The sequence below is a fragment of the Propithecus coquereli genome, unplaced genomic scaffold (genome assembly GCF_000956105.1).
Source record: "Propithecus coquereli isolate 6110/MARCELLA unplaced genomic scaffold, Pcoq_1.0 Scaffold475, whole genome shotgun sequence".
Taxonomy (NCBI): domain Eukaryota; kingdom Metazoa; phylum Chordata; class Mammalia; order Primates; family Indriidae; genus Propithecus; species Propithecus coquereli.
The window spans coordinates 686,235-706,801 of NW_012150563.1; the positions used below are offsets into that span (position 1 = coordinate 686,235).

The 20,567-nt window shown below is 41.9% G+C and overlaps 1 protein-coding gene across 2 annotated transcripts in view; it reads right to left on the reverse strand.

The window, feature by feature from the left end:
* The window catches only part of NFKB1 (nuclear factor of kappa light polypeptide gene enhancer in B-cells 1), a 94,263-nt gene that overhangs the window by 22,242 nt on the left and 51,454 nt on the right, over positions 1–20,567 (reverse strand). For both annotated transcript variants that reach the window (XM_012655379.1, XM_012655381.1), the window contains exons 6-13: positions 19,890–20,053; positions 17,574–17,732; positions 16,106–16,210; positions 13,817–13,908; positions 12,266–12,404; positions 3,743–3,886; positions 2,325–2,414; positions 999–1,172 (exon numbers count right to left, since the gene is read on the reverse strand). In XM_012655379.1, coding sequence (XP_012510833.1) covers positions 999–1,172; positions 2,325–2,414; positions 3,743–3,886; positions 12,266–12,404; positions 13,817–13,908; positions 16,106–16,210; positions 17,574–17,732; positions 19,890–20,053 — 1,067 coding nt within the window. The remainder of the gene's footprint in view (positions 1–998; positions 1,173–2,324; positions 2,415–3,742; positions 3,887–12,265; positions 12,405–13,816; positions 13,909–16,105; positions 16,211–17,573; positions 17,733–19,889; positions 20,054–20,567) is intronic.

The window sequence follows — 20,567 nt, forward strand, 5'->3', positions numbered from 1 at the left end:
CTGTTTTTAGTAGAGACAGGGTCTCGCTCTTGCTTAGGCGGGTCTCGAACTCCTGACCTTGAGCGATCCACCCGCCTCGGCCTCCCAGAGAGCTAGGGTTACAGGCGTGAGCCATCGTGCCCGGCCTGGATTTTGCCATAATTTTAAACAAGCAATGTCTTGGTGAAATAGCCCTTCACTGGAATCTTTAACAATGATCTTGGGAGGTAACGTGTCAATAAACACATGTCTGCCATAGACACAGCAAAGTCTCTGAGCCATTGGTGTTTTTCAGTTTCAGGGGATGGCAAATTGTGACCTTCAGGCCAAACCTCTTGCACGACCTGTTTTTATGTGGCTCCCTAGCTAAGCATGGTTTGCACGTTTTTAAAGAGGTATTAAAAAAAAAATAGGTGATAGAAACCGTATGTGGCCACCAAGTTTAAACACTGATTACCTTTCCTTCTATAGAAGAAGTTTTCCAAGTACAGTCTAGGATGACCCAGAATCATGACACATACACTAATGAGTATTGGTTCAAAGTAAACACAAAAGTACATTTCCTCCTAATCCTACTCCTTCAAAGAGGGCGACAAGATAAAAAAAAGTTCCTATTTTCAAGCAAAGTTCCACTTCGGTATAACAGTTCAGCTAGATTCTAGAGAGGAGTGACTACTGAGCTTATGGAAACTGTTCTCTATTATCCGTGGGGCCAGGAAAAAAAAAGGTCATTATGTCTCACAGTACCATAAAACTACACGATTATGACCGGAGATGTAAATTTCTGTACTTTACACGCTAAGATAACAGGGAGAAAATGAAAAGCTGAGTGTGAATAAATGACCTGACATACGCTTTTCAAAAGACGTACAGGACTTCGAAGAGTTATGTTGAACTAGATATTGACACATCATCTTTAGATGAACAGAACAAACACGTCCTTTGGAAGTTGCTTTCCGTACCTGCAACCGACCCCTCCCCAGCCGATCAGCGCCGTGCGGCCACCTGCGCTCGCTCACCCTGAAACCCGGCAGTGTCGTCCCTCGCTCCCTCGTCGCCCCCGCTGCTGGGCCTGCCGGACCCCTTCTCTTGCTCTGCGGCTCCAGTGACTTTCCCAGAGAGATTTACAAGCTCTCTGTCATCACTCTTGTCGCAACCTTCAGGGTCATTTTTAGATTCAGTGTCTAAAGTTCCTAAGGTAAAATGCAAAAACATCATCTTTTTCTTAGTAAAATCTGTTAAGTTATAAATCACTGTTTCATTGCAGGTCAGATAAATGTAAGAGGCAAGTTTACTGCAAAGGGAAAAGAAAAACAATAATTTAAAATTATTTTTAAAATGGCCATATCACAATATCATAAATAACATGCTTTGGAGCTATTTTAAACTCTCACTTCTAAAAAACGTTCTTTTAATATACCTCTAAAACCTTAAGTGTCTCATTTGCTTCTTTGCAAAGGAGAAAAGTGAAATAAAGCGCTTCTGTGATTTGTGGGCATGTGGCATTTTTTAAGTTCTTGAAAGCAGAGCAGTTATTTTTTTCCTAATGCGGATTAACAAAGCAAGTGGCAAAGATATGCTCTCGATTGACATGACGTGGTGTGGGAGGGACCCGTTGCACTGTTGCGATCACGTTCTTTCAGCTCTGTCTAGCCGACGGGTACTAAGAGAGCACGGAGACCTGCTTCGAATTCCGGTTCTGTCACTAACTGCCATGTGCCTTCACTGAGTGAATGGACTGTTCCGAATCTCAATGCCTTCTGTTTACAAAATAGAGATACTAATATTTTCCTTATAGAACAGTCATGAAGATTACAGTTAAAACATGTCAAAGCACCTGGCATAAAACAGGCATTCGGTAAACGGGGAGACTTTGTAGCATTGTTTCTTTAACGGAATCACTAGAAGGGACATGCCATGCAAACTGTAAACACACGGTGTAACATCGGCTACTCAGGGGACGCATTTGATAGGAGAAGACCAACCTTATAAAACTCAAAATGATTTCAGAAGTGTAGTACTTAAAGAAAAAAGACAGACAATGGATAAGTCTGGTGATGTTTTACTGTTTGAATAGTCAGGTCTCTATGTCTCTTTTTAATGCTCTTTTCTTTCCCCTGTTCAATGCCACTTACAAAGTAAATATATGACTATAAACAAGTGTCAGAAATACAGATTATACCATCCACAGGAAATAATATCTTTTTGGAAAAGTATCTTCTTAGTTTATTTGCATTTACCAATTTTTTCAAGATGAAAACGTTGTTGTGATAAGTAATGAGTAAAAAACCCTTTTTGGCATTAGTTTTTTTCCTTACCCTAGTATTAAGAAAAGCATTACTTACCATGCTTCATCCCAGCATTAGATTTAGTGGCTCCGGGATGGAAGGTAATCCCACCGTAGGTGGGAAATCCATAGTTTGGGAAGCTATATCCTGAAACAGCAAGTACAGCAGAGGAAACATCAGGAAGATGTTTCACAAAGACTCGGCGAGCCTTAGTGCACATCCCTCGGGTGAGCACGGGCGTTGGTGGGCGAGGACCGTGCTGAGCCCATTCACAGCACGTCCCTGGGAGTCAGCAAGACACATCTGGGGGCCACGGGACAGTCATAAGTCCACTGGGCAAAGTTTACGTTTTGGCAACTCAGACGGTGTCGCAGACTTGGAGAGCAGTCGTGATGAGACAGTCGCCACCCCACGTGAAGGGAAGGGGCTGACCGTGAGCGGCCACCACTCAAACCCAGACTCGCTCACGTGGAAGGCACTGACATCATCTCTGGAGGGAAAACCTGAACTAAACGAATCACAGGAAAACACACTGGCTCCTCAGTGGAAAATGGCCCCATTTTTCATTCTTACGCATTTTTGGTGGAAGCACAGACTGGCTAAAACTCTCTGGGGATGCGGCTGGCATTGTAAGTCCTATCCTCTGACACAGTCATTTTACTTCAAAGAATCTAATTTATAAACATAATCTAGAACAAAAGAAACGTGATATGGATAGGAGTTCGGTACAGCATTTTACACAGAAAACAGGAAACGACATTCAAGTAAGCTACATTATGGTCTGTTCACCTGATGAAATATTATGAGTCATTACAATGATGCTTACACGGAGTTCACGTTGCCATGGAGAAATGCTCATATTAACACGGGAGGTGAGAGCAGCACACGTGACTCGGCATGGACAGCCACGGTACAGCGATAACAGAAAACTAACGCAGATCAATGGATTAAAACAATATGTGTGATGATGATCACAGACATATTCAGAGGAAATTCATAAATATCTACTATAATGAATACATGAAAAAAATTAGAAATGGTTAAACTCTGATGGCAGAATTTTATGTATTTTCAAATTTTCTACAATGTAGTAGATAGAGTGGTATAATATATATCTACAATGTAGTTTATATAATATAAAATCTTTCCAATGTTTCCAAAGAACAAGACAACTACGTCAAAAAAAAAAAAAAAAAGTAAAGGGGGAATACACCAAAATTTTTAGGGAGGTATTCTTTGGATAAGCGGCCTGGGGTGACTTTTTTTCTTCTTACAGTTTTCAGGATTATCTACATACTGTAAAATGAACAGGCATTTCTTCAAAAACTAAATTTAAATTTGTCAAGAAATTTTAATTAATATACTAAAAAACGTCATGGCCACTCAACCCACAGGCATGCTCAGAAACCTAGGAAAAAGAAAATGCTACTGTTTCCGATGGGGACAAGCTTTAGAAAGAATCGATGTTTCTGTACCTGGACCTGTGCTTCCAGCACCCCCTCCTCCACCGCCGCTACCAAACATGCCTCCGCCTCCAGCCCCGGCACCACTGCCGCCACCGAAACTATCCGAGAAATTGGGCATGAGCTTCTGCCGTTTCCTTTGTACTTCCTCTTTATCTGTATTTAAAGGAAGAGAAACCAGAGGAGAAAAGATTGATTCGGTTCCACCGCTAGCCACACATAGAACTATTGATTCTGATGGTATTTTTAAACATCTTAAAGGGAAACAGAAAGCACTCAAGGAGGAAGAGATGCCAAATTTCAAGAAGCATTATATTTATTCCAAGGGGTATGAAGACCAAAAACTAGCCTCAGAGAGACCACAGAGCAGTACACACCCAAATCTACTCTGCCACGGTTTCTCAAGTCCCAAATGTTGTTAAAATTAGTGAGAGATTAGATTGCCCATCAAAAATTAAGACACTGAAGATACAGAATAAAAAAAAAATTATTGAACCCTTTTCCTTGGCCACACAAAACAACTACATGTTACTAATCGGCTGACACTGTTACGCATTCACACTGAGCTGAACGCTGGAAATAAGGAGAAGCGTGACATAATGTCCTTGCTGTCAAGGTCAAGGGCCCTTCGACATCAGCTAAGGCAGCGGGGCAGACTCGGCAGGACAGCGCTGTGACACCGTGTACGTCACATTCACCGCGGTGGACACCGGTGTTCCAGGAGTTCGGGGAAGGACTTCTACGAGGTCCCTGAGGGCTGGGAAATTCAGAAAAGGCTTCTCAGCTTCACTTTCCTATAAGAAGAGGGACAAGGAGGATGTTCTGGAAAGGAGATGTGGCGGGACATGACGACAAAGGGAAGAGGCGCACGGAGTGCTGGTGAGGACCGCAGCAGGTCGGCCGGGCTGGAGAGAGAGTCCCGCACAGGCACATCTCAGAGACGCCGCAGTCCGGTTCTAGAACGTTGCAATAAGGCAAGTCGCATGAAGTTTTTTGGTTTCCCAGTATATCTACAAGTTATGTTTGTGATTATACTGTAGTCTATTAAGTGTGCAATAGCATTATGTCTAAAAATCAAGGTACATCTTAATTTAAAAATACTGTATTGCTAAAAAATCGCAACGATCATCTTCGGCAAGTCATAATTTTTTTGCTGGTGGAGGGTCTTGCCTTGATATTCATGGCTGATTGGGACAGTTGTAGTAATTTGTTAAAATAAGACAACAATGAAGTTTGCTGCGCCAATGAACTCTTCCTTTCATGAGAGATTTCTCTGTAGCGGGCAATGCTGTTTGATAGCATTTAACCCACAGTAGAACTTCTTTCAAAACTGGAGTCGATCCTCTCAGATCCTGCTGCTTTGTCAACTAAGTTCACGTAATATTCTAAATCCTTTGTCGTCACTTCCACAATGTTCGCAGCATCTTCACCAGGAGCAGATTCCATCTCAAGAAGCCACTGTCTTTGCTCATCCATAAGAAGCGACTCCTCTGTAGCCCATGGGCCAAGGAGTAATTTGTACTCGAAAGTTGTATTATTTATCATACGTATCGTCATTAAAGTTTGATCGTGAGATCGCAGCAATTCGGTCCCATCTTCGGGCTCCACTCCTCATTCTCATTCTCTGTCTGTTTCCACCACAGCTGCCGTTACAGCCTCCACTGAAGTCTTGAACTCCTTAAAGCCAAACACGAGAGTTGGAATCAACTTCTTCCAAACTCCTGTTAATGCGGATATTTTGACCTCCTCCCATGAATCATGAAAGTTCTTAACGACATCTAGAATGGTGAATCCTTTTCAGAAGGTTTTCAACTTACTTTGCCAAGATCCACCAGAGGAATCACTATCACTAGCAGCAATAGCCCTGTGAGATGTACTTCTTAAATAATACGACTTTTGAGTACAAATTACTCCTTGGCCCATGGGCTACAGAAAGGATGTTGTGTTAGCAGCATGAAAACAACATTAATCTCCTTGTACATTTCTATCCGAGCTCTTGGGTGACCAAGTGCATTGTCAGTGAGCAGTAATATTTGGAAAGGAATCCTTTTTTCTGAGTAGTAGGTCTCAACAGTGGGTTTAAAATATTCATTAAATTGTGTTATCAACAGATGTGCTGTCATCTAGGTTTTGTTGTTCCATTTACAGACCACAGGCAGGGTAGATTAGGCATATTCTTAAGGGCCCTAGGATCTTTGGAAGGGTAAATGATCATCACCTTCAACTTAAGTCACCCTCTGCATTAGCCTCTAACAACATAGTCAGCCTGTATTTTGAAGCTTTGAAGCCAGGCATTGGCTTCTCTTCTCTAGTTACGGAAGTCTTAGATGGCATCTTCTTCCAGTAGAAGGTTGCTTCACTGACACTGAAAATCTGTCGTTCAGCGTAGCTACCTTCACCAGAGCTAGACCCTCTGGATGACTTGCTGCGGCTTCTGCACCAGCCCTCGCTGCTTCCCCTTGCTCTTTTACATTATGAAAACGGCTTCTTTCCTGATACCTTGTGAACCAACCTCTGTTAGCTTCCAACTTTGCTTCTGCAGCTTGTTTGCCTCTCTCAGCCTTCATAAAACTGAAGAGAGTTAGGGCCTTGCTCTGGATTAGGCTTGGCTCAAGGGAACGCTGTGGCTGGTTTCATCTTCTATCCAGACCACTCAGACTTTCTTCATATCAGCAATGAGGCTGTTTCGCTTTCTTATCATGTGTGTGTTCACCGGAGTAGCACCTTTAATGTCCTTCAAGAAGCTTTTCTTTGCATTCTTGGGTAAGTGTTGGGTGCAAGAGGCCTGGATTTCAGCCTGTCTCAGCTTTTGACATGCCTTCCTCACTAGCTTAATCATTTCTAGCTTTTGAGTTAAAGTGTGAGACGTGACTCTTCTTTTCACTTGAACAGTTAGAGGCCATTGTAGGGTTATTAATTGGGCTAATTTCAATATCGTTGTGTTTCAGGTAATAGGGAGGCCTGAGCAGACGGAGAGAGATGGGGAAATGGCCAGTTGGTGGAGCAGTCAGAACACACCCACCTACTGATTAAGTTCGTCATCTTATGTGGGCACAGTTCATGGCGCCCCAAACAATTACAATAGTAACATCACTGATCACAGACCACCATAACATATAATAATTATGAAAAAGTGAAATATTGAGAAAATTACAAAATATGACACAATGAAGTGAGCCCATGCTCTTGGAGAAATGACACCAATAGATTGGCTCCATGCAGAGTTGCCACAAACCTTTAATTTGTAAAAAAAAATGCAATATCTGCAAAGCACAATAAAACGAGGTATGTCTGCGTGAGAAACCCTGGAATGGGTGTGGTGGGGCCAGAACGTGGAGCACCTGAAACACGAACCTGCGGAATTCGACTCGCAGACGGGAGAGCTGCTGAACGTCTCTGAACAGGGGATAACGTGTACGGGGTGGCATCTTAGGAAGAGTCGTATGTCACTTGTGTGGAGGACACGCTAAAGGCTCAAAGTGAGGGGCAAAGACGGTGAGGACATGGGGTCATGGAGGCCTGTTCCTTAGTGGTCACCACGATAATAAAAATGGGGTGGGCCCAGAAACACAATGAGAGAGGATCTGTAGCCTCTGACGAGACACGGGGGCTAGAATTCTAAGGCCTCTGCTTGACCAACACACAGCGACGCCCTCTGAGTGCGTGGCCGTCCGGGCCTGGGTGCTGCTCAGGCTGCTCTGCCTCCTCACCCCACAGGCTGCTCCGTTTTTGTTCTGTTTCTCACCATCTCTGCTTCTTGCCAGCCCGTGTCCCTGCTGAGTTCTGTCTCCGCCTTTGTGGCCTATTATGTGTTCTCGCTTCTCTCTGTTTCCCTTTCTTTCTCTTCCATGACTTTTCTACCCTATCTTTCGGGCTGGAGGAAGAAAGAAGGGTTTTTTTGTTTTTAAATTAAATGCACAGTCAACGTGCTATTCTTTTTACAATTGGCGGCCCAACACTTACCAGCTGGCCTATTTCTGATTCTTCGATGTCAGGTTTTACCACTGTTTAAGTTCGGAAAGATCTTCACTTATTTCTAATTCTGCAGTTGTTGCAGTCATCGCAGGGCTAGGGAAAGGCTGCTATTTACTGATCATCTCAAGATCATCTAATCGCAGTTGCAAGATGAAGCGGGGGAAAGTAGTAACAAAGCACACTTAACTCATCATTTAAAAACTGAGCATGTCCAGACTTCTTGGGAAGAAAAAAGCCAAAGTGGACGAATTTTAAGAAAAATATGCTTCCACTTAGAAGGCGATGACCTTGAAGTAGAGAGACTTTAACAATTCCCTTGGCAAAGATTTTTGGACAGATTTATGAAATTTCTACATCAGTTATATCATAACTAATTAATAGCTATAATCATTACTCATCCTATAAACTGTTGCTCTCACATAAAATAGTTCACTATAGAAATATGGAATACAAGAGGGAAGCAGATAACTTATTCGTCTTCAGAGAAATATTATCTATTTAACATGGTTTCTGGTAAAGAGACCAATCAGTATTTTCTAGGCATTCCTTTTGACTTTTAAAGCAGAGAGATGTTCACTGGCTATATTTCACTGTACAATGGGAATTTTTAAGGGTGAATTTTCAAGAATATTAACTAAAATACAGCCAGTGAGATTTCAATGACAAGAAACTGACAGAAAATTCCACACGAGTCATATGAAAGAACCTGGAGTCCGAATCTCCGCAGAATGGAACGTGGAGATTTTCACACTGGGTTCACTTATCCTTGTGGTCTTCTTTGAGAGTAGCACTGTGGAATGCACAATGAAACATCAACCTATTTTAGAAGGGACCTACGTGACCAAGTTCCCTTACAGAAGAGGAAGCTGACGCCAGGGTGGTTAGGTGACTTGCGAGGTCGGGGCAGAGTGAAAAGCAGCCCCAAAGTCTAGCGATCTTTCCACTATGCGAGGCTGTCATTCTCTGGGAAACATTCCAAAATTGCTTTGTACAATAATAATCAATGACTGTAAATAATTAATGACTTTAGATGATATTAATTCACAAATGCAGATAAACTTTTAGCTTCTACCATGTGTTCCTGTGTATGTACTTTAAGGAGGTACCTTAAAAGTACCTCCTTCTCCCTGACCATGCCTTCCATAATTTAAAGATTATGATTGTGTTTCTTCCTATGCTCCATCTTTTTAGACTGAAAAATCATTATGATCTTCCTTTGCTTTCATATGGCAGCTCCTCAGCTACCTTCTTCCCTTGCCAATACTGCTTCTCTTGATGATTTTAATTGTCCCCCTGGACCCAACCATCTCCATGAAGTTTTTGTGAGGTACGATGCCAATGACCACAGATTCAGGGCTGAATGATTCTGTATAATGAGAGGAGAATGTTTTATATCTATGTCTAATGCCTTACTTGATGGCACCCAACATACCACTCACCTAATGGATGAGGATGGTAACTTGGTTGGACAACCAATAAGTCAGTCCACAGATATTTAATGAGCATCTACTATGTGAGGACATACATTGCACTAGATGCTAAAAACAATAGCAGTGAACAGGAATGACCAAGTCTGGGACCTAAAGAAGATTCTTCCTACTGGGGTAGGAGGAAGACAATAGGTAAATAAGTAGGTAAGTTTACATATTGATAAAAATAATGACTAATATACAATTAGGCAATGAGACAGGGAGTGACTTCAGGGATGAGGGTTAGTGGAAATTGCGTTCAATGACTTCTCAGAAATGTGTACAGTGATTCCCTGGGTTGTGTAGTTTGGATTCATATCCATATATTTTCTCTAATGCTCGATGGGCTGCTACTTTTCTGACTCGTCACACTGCCTGGTGACATTATTTCTCCTTGGGCCTATTACCTTGAGTTTTTATAATCCCGAAGGTTTTATAGAGTAAGGTAATTTGTTATCCTCAAGAAAACACTTATATTCTCATAATGACTCAATCACAATACGTACATGTTGGCCATTCTTTCTGTGGAGCTCAAGGGCTAACTCTGCTATTTTTGGAGATGGTTCTTACACTATCTGTAGCATATGAAGCTTTTAACTAGTGATAGCCTGGAAGGTACGTGCTTGAAGTAAACAGGTGTGATTCTGAACTTTCAGGAAACGCTGTTCTCTCATCCCAGCATGAGCCATCTCCTACTCTGGCAGGTTAGCAGCGAAAGCGATCGTCTGGACACGACCCTGCGACATCACACTTTCTCATGCACAGATACCGCTGGGAAAGGCACACAAGCAGCCTTAGAAACCGAGCTTTGAATGTTTCAGGTTGATACATCTGTTTTCTTTTTTTTATGAATCTCAGTGTTAGGAAAATTTGACATTATTTTGAAGATATATTTCAGGAGAAAAGAATATTTCTTTTCCTTCAGAAAGTCCCCCCAAATTAGCCACATTTCTCTTCCATACCTACTTTTAAAAAAGGATATTTAAACGAAAGCACTGATGTTTACATGGTTTCGTGTGGGCAAAAGCATCCAGAAGACCTCAGGCGGCTCCTGGGCAGGGAGGCGAGGGGAGGCGGGAAGGCCGAGAGCGCAGGGCCCCCACCAGGCCCACCTCGCTCACGCACTGGGAGTCCGCCTGGAATTTCACGTGGGGGGCAAAGAGTTCCTTGAGCTGACAACGTTTTCAAACGCCCAGTGCTGAGAACGCACTACAAACCTGACCCAGCAGCGGGGAGGTCACAGTCTCGGAAAAGAAACGAGAACTCACAGAAACCGTTTTCTAAACACTCTGCCGCAGCCTGAATTCTAGGAAAGGAAGGACCTCTTCAGAGATGCCCAGCCCAGACCCGCTCTCGCAGCACCCAGCACTGTGCAGCTCGCTGCCGCCGCACCTTCGTGGTTTCCAACCTCAGCCGGGACCCGGGTAGCCCGTGACAGTCATTGTCCTGACCCCCCTCTAGTCTCACTTCCTTCTCCTCGAGGGGTTTCTGATTTTGTGGGTGCCACGGCCCCCCAGGCAGTCTGGTGAACTCCATGGACCTCTTCTCAGAACCATGGTTGTTAATACAGAGAATACAAAGCAGGATCACAGAAGCAGCTCATTATATCAAAGTACGTTTCTATCCGTGGGCTCCTTACGGGTCAATGGACTCTAGGTGAAGAAACACCTTTGGAGGATTATCCAGTTTGGGTGCCTGTTACATCTCACTCGAAGGGATTCTCAGTGCTGAATTTCCCACCCCGCCTTCGCTCATGTTCTAGTCCTCCCTTTTGATCGGCCTACGAGGAACTCGCACTTGAGTTTCTTGCAGGAACCCAAAACGCAGCATGCTTCACACCGAGCTCCCTCTTTTCCCACCCACACCTACTTCTGCCCCCTTGTTCCTGCATCAAGCCAACCACATCACAAGCTTCCTAGTCTGGGGCTCTTAGAACCACCTGAGACTCCCGATCTCGCCTAAACCTCCCACCTCTGCCGGAGCCCAGGGCCTCGTCACGCCAGCCCTGTGCTGTCCCTTGAGCCCACCGCCTCCTCTCACTCCCAGCACTGACACTTTCCTGACCCCCCATTTCTCACCTGGACTCCTGCAGTACTCTTCTGACTCCTGGTCTGCCTCCCAACATAAAGAAGTCAGCCCCGTCATTCCAAACCCATCCGTCTTCAAAATCGATACAGAATTCTCCAGCTGCCACTCGCAGCCTTCCGCAGCCTGGCCCCGGCCCTCCTTGCCTGCCCCTGGCCTTCATTAGTCCCCCTTAGCGCTCATAATGCTCATTTCTCTCTGAACACACACGAACTGTGCTCGCCTCTGTCCTTGAGCTCCTCAAGGGACTTGAGCCTCTCTGTTCAATACCCAACTGCTTAAATATACCCCCGATTCATAAGAACCAAACGCTATCTCATTGAAGAAACCTTCTTCAGAATCGCGAGATCAGGGGCTCTTTTCTCAATGTGCTCACGTGTGCTTATGGATGCTTTACATTTGATACTTACTAAAACCATAATTTGCGTGGTAACTATTTAAGGAGATCATTACTCCCTTTCTTAAATTATTTTCTGTGAAGGAAAGAATGATGTCTGATTCATTTTGACAATTGTGCACTGCGTAGCGGCTATGTTTTCTGTTGAACTGCCTGAGGCTGGCTGGCTAGGTGGCTAATTCTCCTAAACTTCGAGCCTGACTTTTTCATCTCAACTACCCGAACCCTGAGTTACTCAATAAATGTTAGATTCTCAAATCCAAACTATCAAATGTCTACATTTCACGTAAACGTGGTGGAAATAACGCTACTTTGAAAGGCTGGACTAATGTTATGACCTCAAAATAGTATATTACCTGTGTCTTCTCCAAAAACTAAGTACCACGGATTCAGGAGCCAACCACTAGGAAGCTGTTCAAACAAGGTGACTAACTGATCTTTCCTAATCGGCTTGTCCTCTTTCCAGAACAAGCACTATTCCGGTGATGGGCACACTTATAGCTGTGACTTAAAAATTACAAAAGCAATCCATATCACAAAAACATTTGTACCCCTTACTATTTTGGGGAAAAAAAAGAGTAGGCACAAGAGTGTAAACAACCAAGTTACCTTTGATTTCAGGATAGTAGAGAAAAGGTTTTGGTTCGCTAGTTTCCAAATCAGATTTCCTTCGAAGCTGAACGAACACAGAGGCTGGTTTTGTAATGTTGACATCTTTATACTTCGGAGTTTTGAAGACAATGGCAAACTGCAAGATACAAAGATCCAAATGTTGATGTAGGACTACATTTTTTTTTTTTTTTTTGCAGCAATGCTACTCATTAAACAAATTCCTTATGCTTTTCTCTATATCCAGTGTACTACAAAACACAGCACCCTGGAGAAAGTTCCAAACTCAGAATTCTATACCCATACATTTTTATTAAATTGTCACTGTGAAACTGAAATACAGCACTATGCTAATGTATTGCAAATATTTATTATTTCATTTGTCTAATATTTCAAATGTCATCTAGTTGTAAATATCATGCATATAAAATTCACTGTTTACATTTCGTTCTTCTCTTCCAAATAAGCCTTAGAGGCCTGCAAGATTATTTATAGTAATGTCAGACAGATTGGGTATGGAAAGCAAGAGATGGCTGAAGGCTAGTGATACAAAGAGGAAATTAAATCTTGCTCAGTGAGGCATTACACCTCCTTAATTCCTGGTGGTGCTAGAATAGTTAGGCATTTTAACAGTTTTAGTTTGATTTTTGGACTATGGAATATATTCACAGGGATAAAGATTTTGTAAAATATTAAAAAGTATATAATGGTATATACATGGATGGTTCTCTCTGCCATCCCGGACCCCCGCTCGTGCAATTCCTGCAGTGTGCCAGCTCCTCAAGGTAAACCCTGTTATTAATTATTCATGTATGTATCCTTCCCGAGTTCCTCTATGCATATGCAAACATGAACAGAGAACCATTTTCATATACACTTTGTTCCATACCTGCCTTTTAAAATATTTTAACATTACATCTTTGAGGTCTTTCTATGTTAGTTTGCAGAGTACTCATTATTTTTAATAACTATACAATATTCTATCAACTAGATATACCATAATTTATTTAACTGACCACTTAATGATGAATATTTGGATTTTTTCCAATTTTTTTGTGAAAATAGTATGCCTCGATCACTCATAAATAGGAGAGAAACCATTAAAGTGGGGGCTCAGCATTGTCATCTCTTAGTCACATAATCAATTGTCACTGGGAAATCTTAATTTATGAGGATGACATCAGCTTCAATTAGAACACTCCTGCTTTCAACACTTAGAATACCCTTTCAACAGGGCTCACCGTAATTGCTTTGGTGGAACACTTAAAACATTTTCACGACAGGACCTTAGGGCCCCCGTCTTATGGGCTAGGGGATCAGACACCAGATGAAATGTCTTGCCAACATCTCAGAGCCAACAGTCTAATGAAATCTTGCCCATAACTTCACAGTGGGCAACTTTCCTGGATGAGCTGCAAGAGTCTTAAAAACAGTACTATTTTATACAGCTAAATAAATAGTTATGATTTTGTCTTTTTCATATATGGAAATTAAGAACTGAATTTCAACAAGGCAGAAAATGTAAAATGATAATGATAATAATCTACTTACTTGTCTATGAACGTCCGTGGGGGAAAAATCTCCAAATCCTTCCCAAACTCCACCATTTTCCTCCTCTTCGTAAAAACGAATCTGGATGTCATCTGCAAACAGTCACATTTCACATAGCGTAACAATATCTATAAACATGCTGGAAAATAAAGCTGGTTCAAGATTCTACCGACTATCTACTTAAACTTTAAAAATATATGAAATAGATGTTAGACTCATTTAGAATCTTCACAAATCACTGATTTTTTTTTTTATTACTTGCCACAGGAATGAGCCCCAAGTTTAACTTACAATGACAGAATACTGGATTTACCTAATCAATCTGAATTTTTTCTTAATCAATCTTTGACCTAACCACTTCTTCATCATTAAAAAAAATATTCAGGCCGGGCGCGGTGGTTCATGCCTATAATCCTAGCACTCTGGGAGGCCGAGGCGGGCAGATTGTTTGAGCCCAGGAGTTCGAAACCAGCCTGAGCAAGAGCGAGACCCCGTCTCTACTAAAAATAGAAAGAAATTAATCAGACAACTAAAAATATATAGAAAATATTAGCCGGGCATGGTGGCGCATGCCTGTAGTCCCAGCTACTCGGGAGGCTGAGGCAGGAGGATCGCTTGAGCCCAGGAGTTTGAGGTTGCTGTGAGCTAGCATGACGCCAAGGCACTCTAGCTGGGGAACACAGTGAGAGTCTGTCTCAAAAAAGAATGAAAAAAAAAATTAAAAAAATTAAAAAAAAAAATTCAATCCTGACAAACATGAAGAATGGTGGAGGCATATTAGAATCCCCAAAGGTGGTTCAGCTCAATATATAGATGTATATAATAACAATTAACTTATATAAGGCATACTATATGGCAGATGCTATTCTAAGTGCTTTATTATATATATCAACTTATTAAATTCTCACAACAACCCTGTGATGTACTATTATTATTCTCATTTTGCAGAAGAGAAACTAGTCCAAAAAGGCTACATAACTTATCCAAAGTTGAACTGCTCGTAAATGAAGGAACCAGGATCTGAACACAAACAGTATAATTTCACCGTCTAGGCTCTTAAACGCTCTACCATATTGCCGCCTTACAGTACTTTATTAGTCCACAATGAGTAACTGGTCAAAATACTATGATGATCAGGTCCCTTCTGATTAAATTAGCATGTGTACATTTCACACTCTAGTCATGGACTCTACTTTTGCAGAAATATGACAACCGAACTCAGTTTGGCATCTCCCTGGCTTCGTTTCCATTTCAGAGGAAGGAGCATACTGATGACTTATGAAACAAAGTTTATATTTCCATTTAAACAGAATTTCAGAAATATTAGGGATGGCTATAAGCACACCCAGCAATCTGGAAATGAGTATTACTTGGATAGAGTGGGTTGGAAGAAAGCCGACACCAGTGTAAGAGAAAGTGTAAACTTTTTTGGATAAAAAATATATATCTTTACTTTAAAACATGCTCCCATTTTTTCTGACTTTATACCTCAGAGCATTTAACCTCAAATGAGAATGTTTTGAATAGCCATACTGCTTTTATTTATTTATTTTACTTATTTTATTTATATTTCCAGCAAGGTATCTGCTTACCTTAAAAACGCTCACTTTGTAATAAATAGATCTTTATTATACTGTACTTTCCTTCTATCATTTTATTTAAAAAATGAGTGAAGTTTGAGAAAATGACACATAATTTCCTCCAGCTTTTACTAATTCATCGGTCTTATATCTAATAAAACATAAATGCCAAGGCCCTTTTCTCAAAGTGAAAACTTTGAGAGAAACGTGCTCTGGGAACTCCCTCGTGTTCCTTTTTCTCTTTCCTTTCCTTTGCTGACACCGCAGTGTCCAGTGGAAGCGCTTGGAGAAGCCCTCCAGTGCTAGAACAAGGCATTGCAAAATAAACAGAATCAACAATTCTACATTACGTAAAACTTATTATTTGTTCTCTCTGTGCATTTGTGTGTCAAGCATGGGCTAATACTCATTTAGTTTAATTGAGTACAGATATCAGATATCAATGTTTAAGGTATAAAAGAAATGAAAATCATGGATTGTAATTATCACTATTTTCTTATTTCTCTTTACTTTTGTAAGAAATTTAGAAATGAATTGGCGGGTTTCAAAAAAATAACACAGACAACTTACATGTGAGAGAGGTAAAATTTAAATGTTTTTAAGACATTCTGTGGCAAAATGGAGACATTTCTGGTCTGCTGCCAAAAATAGGACTCACAAACACACTCTGAATTGTATCTCACGTCTTGAGATCAGAGCACATATTTACCTTTCTGAACTTTGTCACAGAGAAGATAAATTTCTTCCCCTCCAGTTACGCAGCCAGCTGTCCTGTCCATTCTTACAATTTTCAAGTTGGACGCATTGGGAGCTTCTGTTCACAGGGGAAAAACATCAAATAGCCTGGTTTAACCTCAGCTCCACAACTCTGCCCTGAGCGCACGTTACCAAAACAAAGTTTGAAGAGATGCTTCTACTCATAGTACAAGATGAAACAAATAACACAAAGTATAAAGACGCAGATGAAATAAGAATGGCATCCAAAGTTCTCAGAGCACTCCCTAGGCATGGGTCATCCGCTGTCATCGAAACAGATGAGGTAGAAGCAACAGGTATTTGTTTCTCCTCCCACACAGAAAGAGAGACTGATGCAAAAAGAGAAGGAGTTTTTCTGATGTTTCAGGAAGCACCACACCAGTGGATTTCTGGGATTTCAATTAGGTCAAGGACGTCGACCCCAAACCTGTTTTCATGATACTGCTTTATCATTTAAAAAAGTCCTAAAAAATTTAGGAAAAGCACAATTCCCTTATACTAAGCATTAATTTTATTCTAAAGAGAAGAAATATGGAGATGTTACATTTCTTTTTCCCAAACTAAATTAGGATTCAGTGTGGGGAAGAGGCAAGTTTCGTGTGGTAATAGTATAAAGTTTCCTTTTATTTCGCTCTAACCAGCTGCATTTTAAAGTGATCTGTGGTACGTGAGTCTGTATCATCTTATAACATTTTCACTTCCCTTCAAACTTGTTTAAATTAGAGAAATAGTTGTTGTACTTAGAGCATGGATTTTTCTACTTATACCAAATACTGTATAGACTTTCAATGAGCCTAAGTACTGTACTTGCAAGCTTTTTGGAAATATCTGTTTAATAAATCCCATGTACACCAAACAAGAAAGCTGCGTGCTAAGTGCTGAAGATGATTGTAAAACTCGTAAAAAGTTCTGGGAACTATAAACTGAAATAGAAATTTAAAGTCATGTATTATCTATACTACTCATTCAATGAGCCTAAAGTTCCTATCTTGATAAAGCTGGGAACATGCAGGAATGAAAATGGATAAAAATTATACTTGTCTTTTATTAACTTCTCTTCAGAGCCCCAAAGAAAAATATTGAGATACTTTTCCCTTCTAAGAGTACCAATAATGTATCTTTATAGCACTGTGTTCACAAATAATAAGAGATTTGGTATTGCATGTGAAAGACTAGAAAATGCACATCTGAGGAAAGAAGACTACGTTTATTGAGCACCTCTTAAAATATCTCATTTAATCTGGACTTCAACCTCTTGAGCTAGGTTTTAGTATTCACACTTCATAGAGGATAAACCTGAGGCTCAAAGCGATTAAGCTACTTTCCCAGGACTCAGAGCTGGTGAGCAAACGGTGGGGCGGGGCTGCAAGGCTATTCTTGACTTTACACCAAGCTGCCTCCTGCTAGAGTCAAGGACTCACTGCTGTCGTAGATGGCGTCGGACACCACGGGTTCCAGGCGCCTAGTGAAGCTGCCGGTGCTGTCGGGGAGGAAAGCCGTGAACATGAGCCGCACCACGCTGAGGTCCATCTCCTTTGTCTGCTGAAGAGCCGCCTGGCGGATGAGCTCCTTCTCCCGATCTAGGGCCACACGGCACGCGCCATCCATGCCCGGGGAAAGCAGACAGGGAGAGCATTTAAAATAGCATACTTTTATAAGTATAAAAACTTACAATAATAACTCATTTTTTTCTCTTTTGAAATTCTTCATCATGCTAGTAAAATGCTAAATAACAGTCTCACTTACGTCATGCAAAATTAAAGGCATCAAAAGAAGACCCGCCTTTGCTCTGGATTATAGTAAAAACTATCTTCCAGGTATCAGACCTTCCTTCTCCTGTCCTGTCCTCCCCCCACCTCTCCCTTTGCTCTCTACAATAAGAGTTAAAGGCATAAAGGATGTGAATGGGATGTAATAAGTTTAATAAGCACCAGCTGTATTGAGAAATGCAAACATTTTTTTTTATTTCAGCATATTACGGGGGTATAAATGTTTAGGTTACGTGTATTGCCCGTGCCCCACCCGAGTCAGAGCTTCAAGCGTGTCCATCCCCCAGACAGTGTGCGCCACACCCGTTAGGTGTGAATATACCCATCCCTTCCTCCCCCCCCACCTGCCTGACACCCGATGAATGTTACTACTATGTGTGCACTTAAGTGTTGATCAGTGAATACCAATTTGATGGTGAGTACAAGCGGTGCTTGTTTTTCCATTCTTGGGATACTTCACTTAGTAGGATGGGCTCCAGCTCTATCCAGGATGATACGAGAGGTGCTAGATCACCATTGTTTTTTGTGGCTGAGTAGAACTCCATGGTGTACATATACCACATTTTATTAATCCACTCATGGATTGATGGGCACTTGGGTTGTTTCCACATCTTTGCAATTGTGAATTGTGCTGCTGTAAACATTCGAGTACAGATGTCTTTTTTATAGAATGTCTTTTTTTCCTTTGAGTAGATACTCAATAGTGGGATTGCTGGATCAAATGGTAGTTCTACTTTTAGTTCTTTGAGGTATCACCATATTGCTTTCCACAGAGGTTGTACTAGTTTGCAGTCCCACCAGCAGTGTATGAGTGTTCCTATCTCTCCGCATCCACGCCAACATTTATTGTTTTGGGACTTTTTGATAAAGGCCACTGTCACTGGGGATAAGTGATATCCGATTGTGGTTTTGATTTGCATGAGAAATGCAAAAATTAATTATTCCGAAAGCTCGCTGAGCACAGGGACTGCGCTCATTTCAGTGCCAAGCATAGAGCCTGCCACATAGTAGGTGCTCAAAAAGTACTTTTGAAGGAACTGAATGGCTCAATTACGTTTGGCTCCTTCCCTCCTGCTGGAGTTTTCATGCTGATGGCTATAGTCATACTTAATTTATAATACCATAAAAGGCAATAAGTACTTGGTGAGTACTACGAGAGAGCTGCAGATGAAGCAGTATGGAATTTCAAAGGAGGGGGAGTCCGGAGGCTTTGCGGCAGAAGAGGCGTTTGCTCTGTATCTGGAAGGAGCGGTAGAATGCGGGCATATTCGTGTAAGAGAGTGGATAAGGGCTTTCCAGGAAGAGGAGCCAGCAAGAATAGGAAGAACGTGCCCAGGCAGGGAAGGAGGGAATCATGGTGCTCCTACAGAATGATACTTTCACATGGAGGGGCACGGTGGGAGACAGAGTTGGAAATGCAGATTGGGCCAGCTCCGGGAAGATCTAAATAATTAATTTTTACATTGTTCAATACTTTATCTACTCTCTTACATGAGTATGTTCAAATTCTACCCTTCCTTCAAGATACAGAGTGAATGCCTCTCTGCTGCACTGCACTGCGGTGAGCTGGGGGAGGCATAACAGAGGAGGCGTTCTTTAGACTGTGTCTCGAACTATGCACTGGTTTCCACAGGTTGAAAAGGGAAGGGGGAGCGTTTTGGGTAGAGGAGGACACACACAGAGGCACGAATCTGCATCAGGTGAGCCATGATGGCGAGAGGTGGCGCAGGGTGGGCTGGAGGAGGCTGGAAAGGTGCTGGAGCTGACGGGGGGGCTTTGTACACCAGCCCGTGGAGGTACAGGTGTTATCGTGGGCGCGGCAGGAAGCCATCAAAGGTTTCTGCGCAGGAACAGGGTGGCAGTGGCCTGGGCCGCAGACTAGGGGGCACACAGATGAACACAGCGTGCACACGAGAAAACCAAAGCCCGGGCTTCTCGGAGGAGCAAGGCGGCGAGAGTGGTGCTCACCTGTGAGCTGGCGGTCCCCTCCACCTTCCGCTTGCAAATAGGCAAGGTCAGGATGCACCAAGAGTCCGGGATTATAGCCCCTTATACACGCGTCTGTCATTCGTGCTTCCAGTGTTTCAAATACTTTTTTCTTTGTCACGTGAAGTATACCCAGGTTTGCGAAGCTGGAGAAAAAGCAGTAACAGCAGCAACAGCAACAACCGAAAGTTAGGCAGTCAATGGAGAGTCGGACTTCGCTTCAGCAAAGTGGATTTTAAAAAAACACATAGGTCCTCAATGTCTCATCCAAATCCCTTGGGGCTAGATGCATTTCAGAATTCAAGGTTTTTTTTTTTTTGATGTTAGAAAGGTAATATATAGCATATACTGCACACTGAATAATACTCTCAGCAGGTCTGGGGTACACAAATACCCTAATGTTTCTGTAGTGAAACATATAACTAGCCTCATCAAATGGAAAAATAAAGACAATAAACAGCTGCGCATCCAGTCAGTTTGCGTTTACTACCAAATGACTCTGTAATAAACCTTGAAGAAACTTTTGGTTTTCAAAGCTCATTAGATTTCCAAATTGTGATTAAGACAGTGGAGATATATATATAAAAGATGTGTGTGTGTGTCTGTGTGTGTGTATCTTAATAAAAAGTTTTACCCGGACTCATTTTAAAGTGTTTTCTA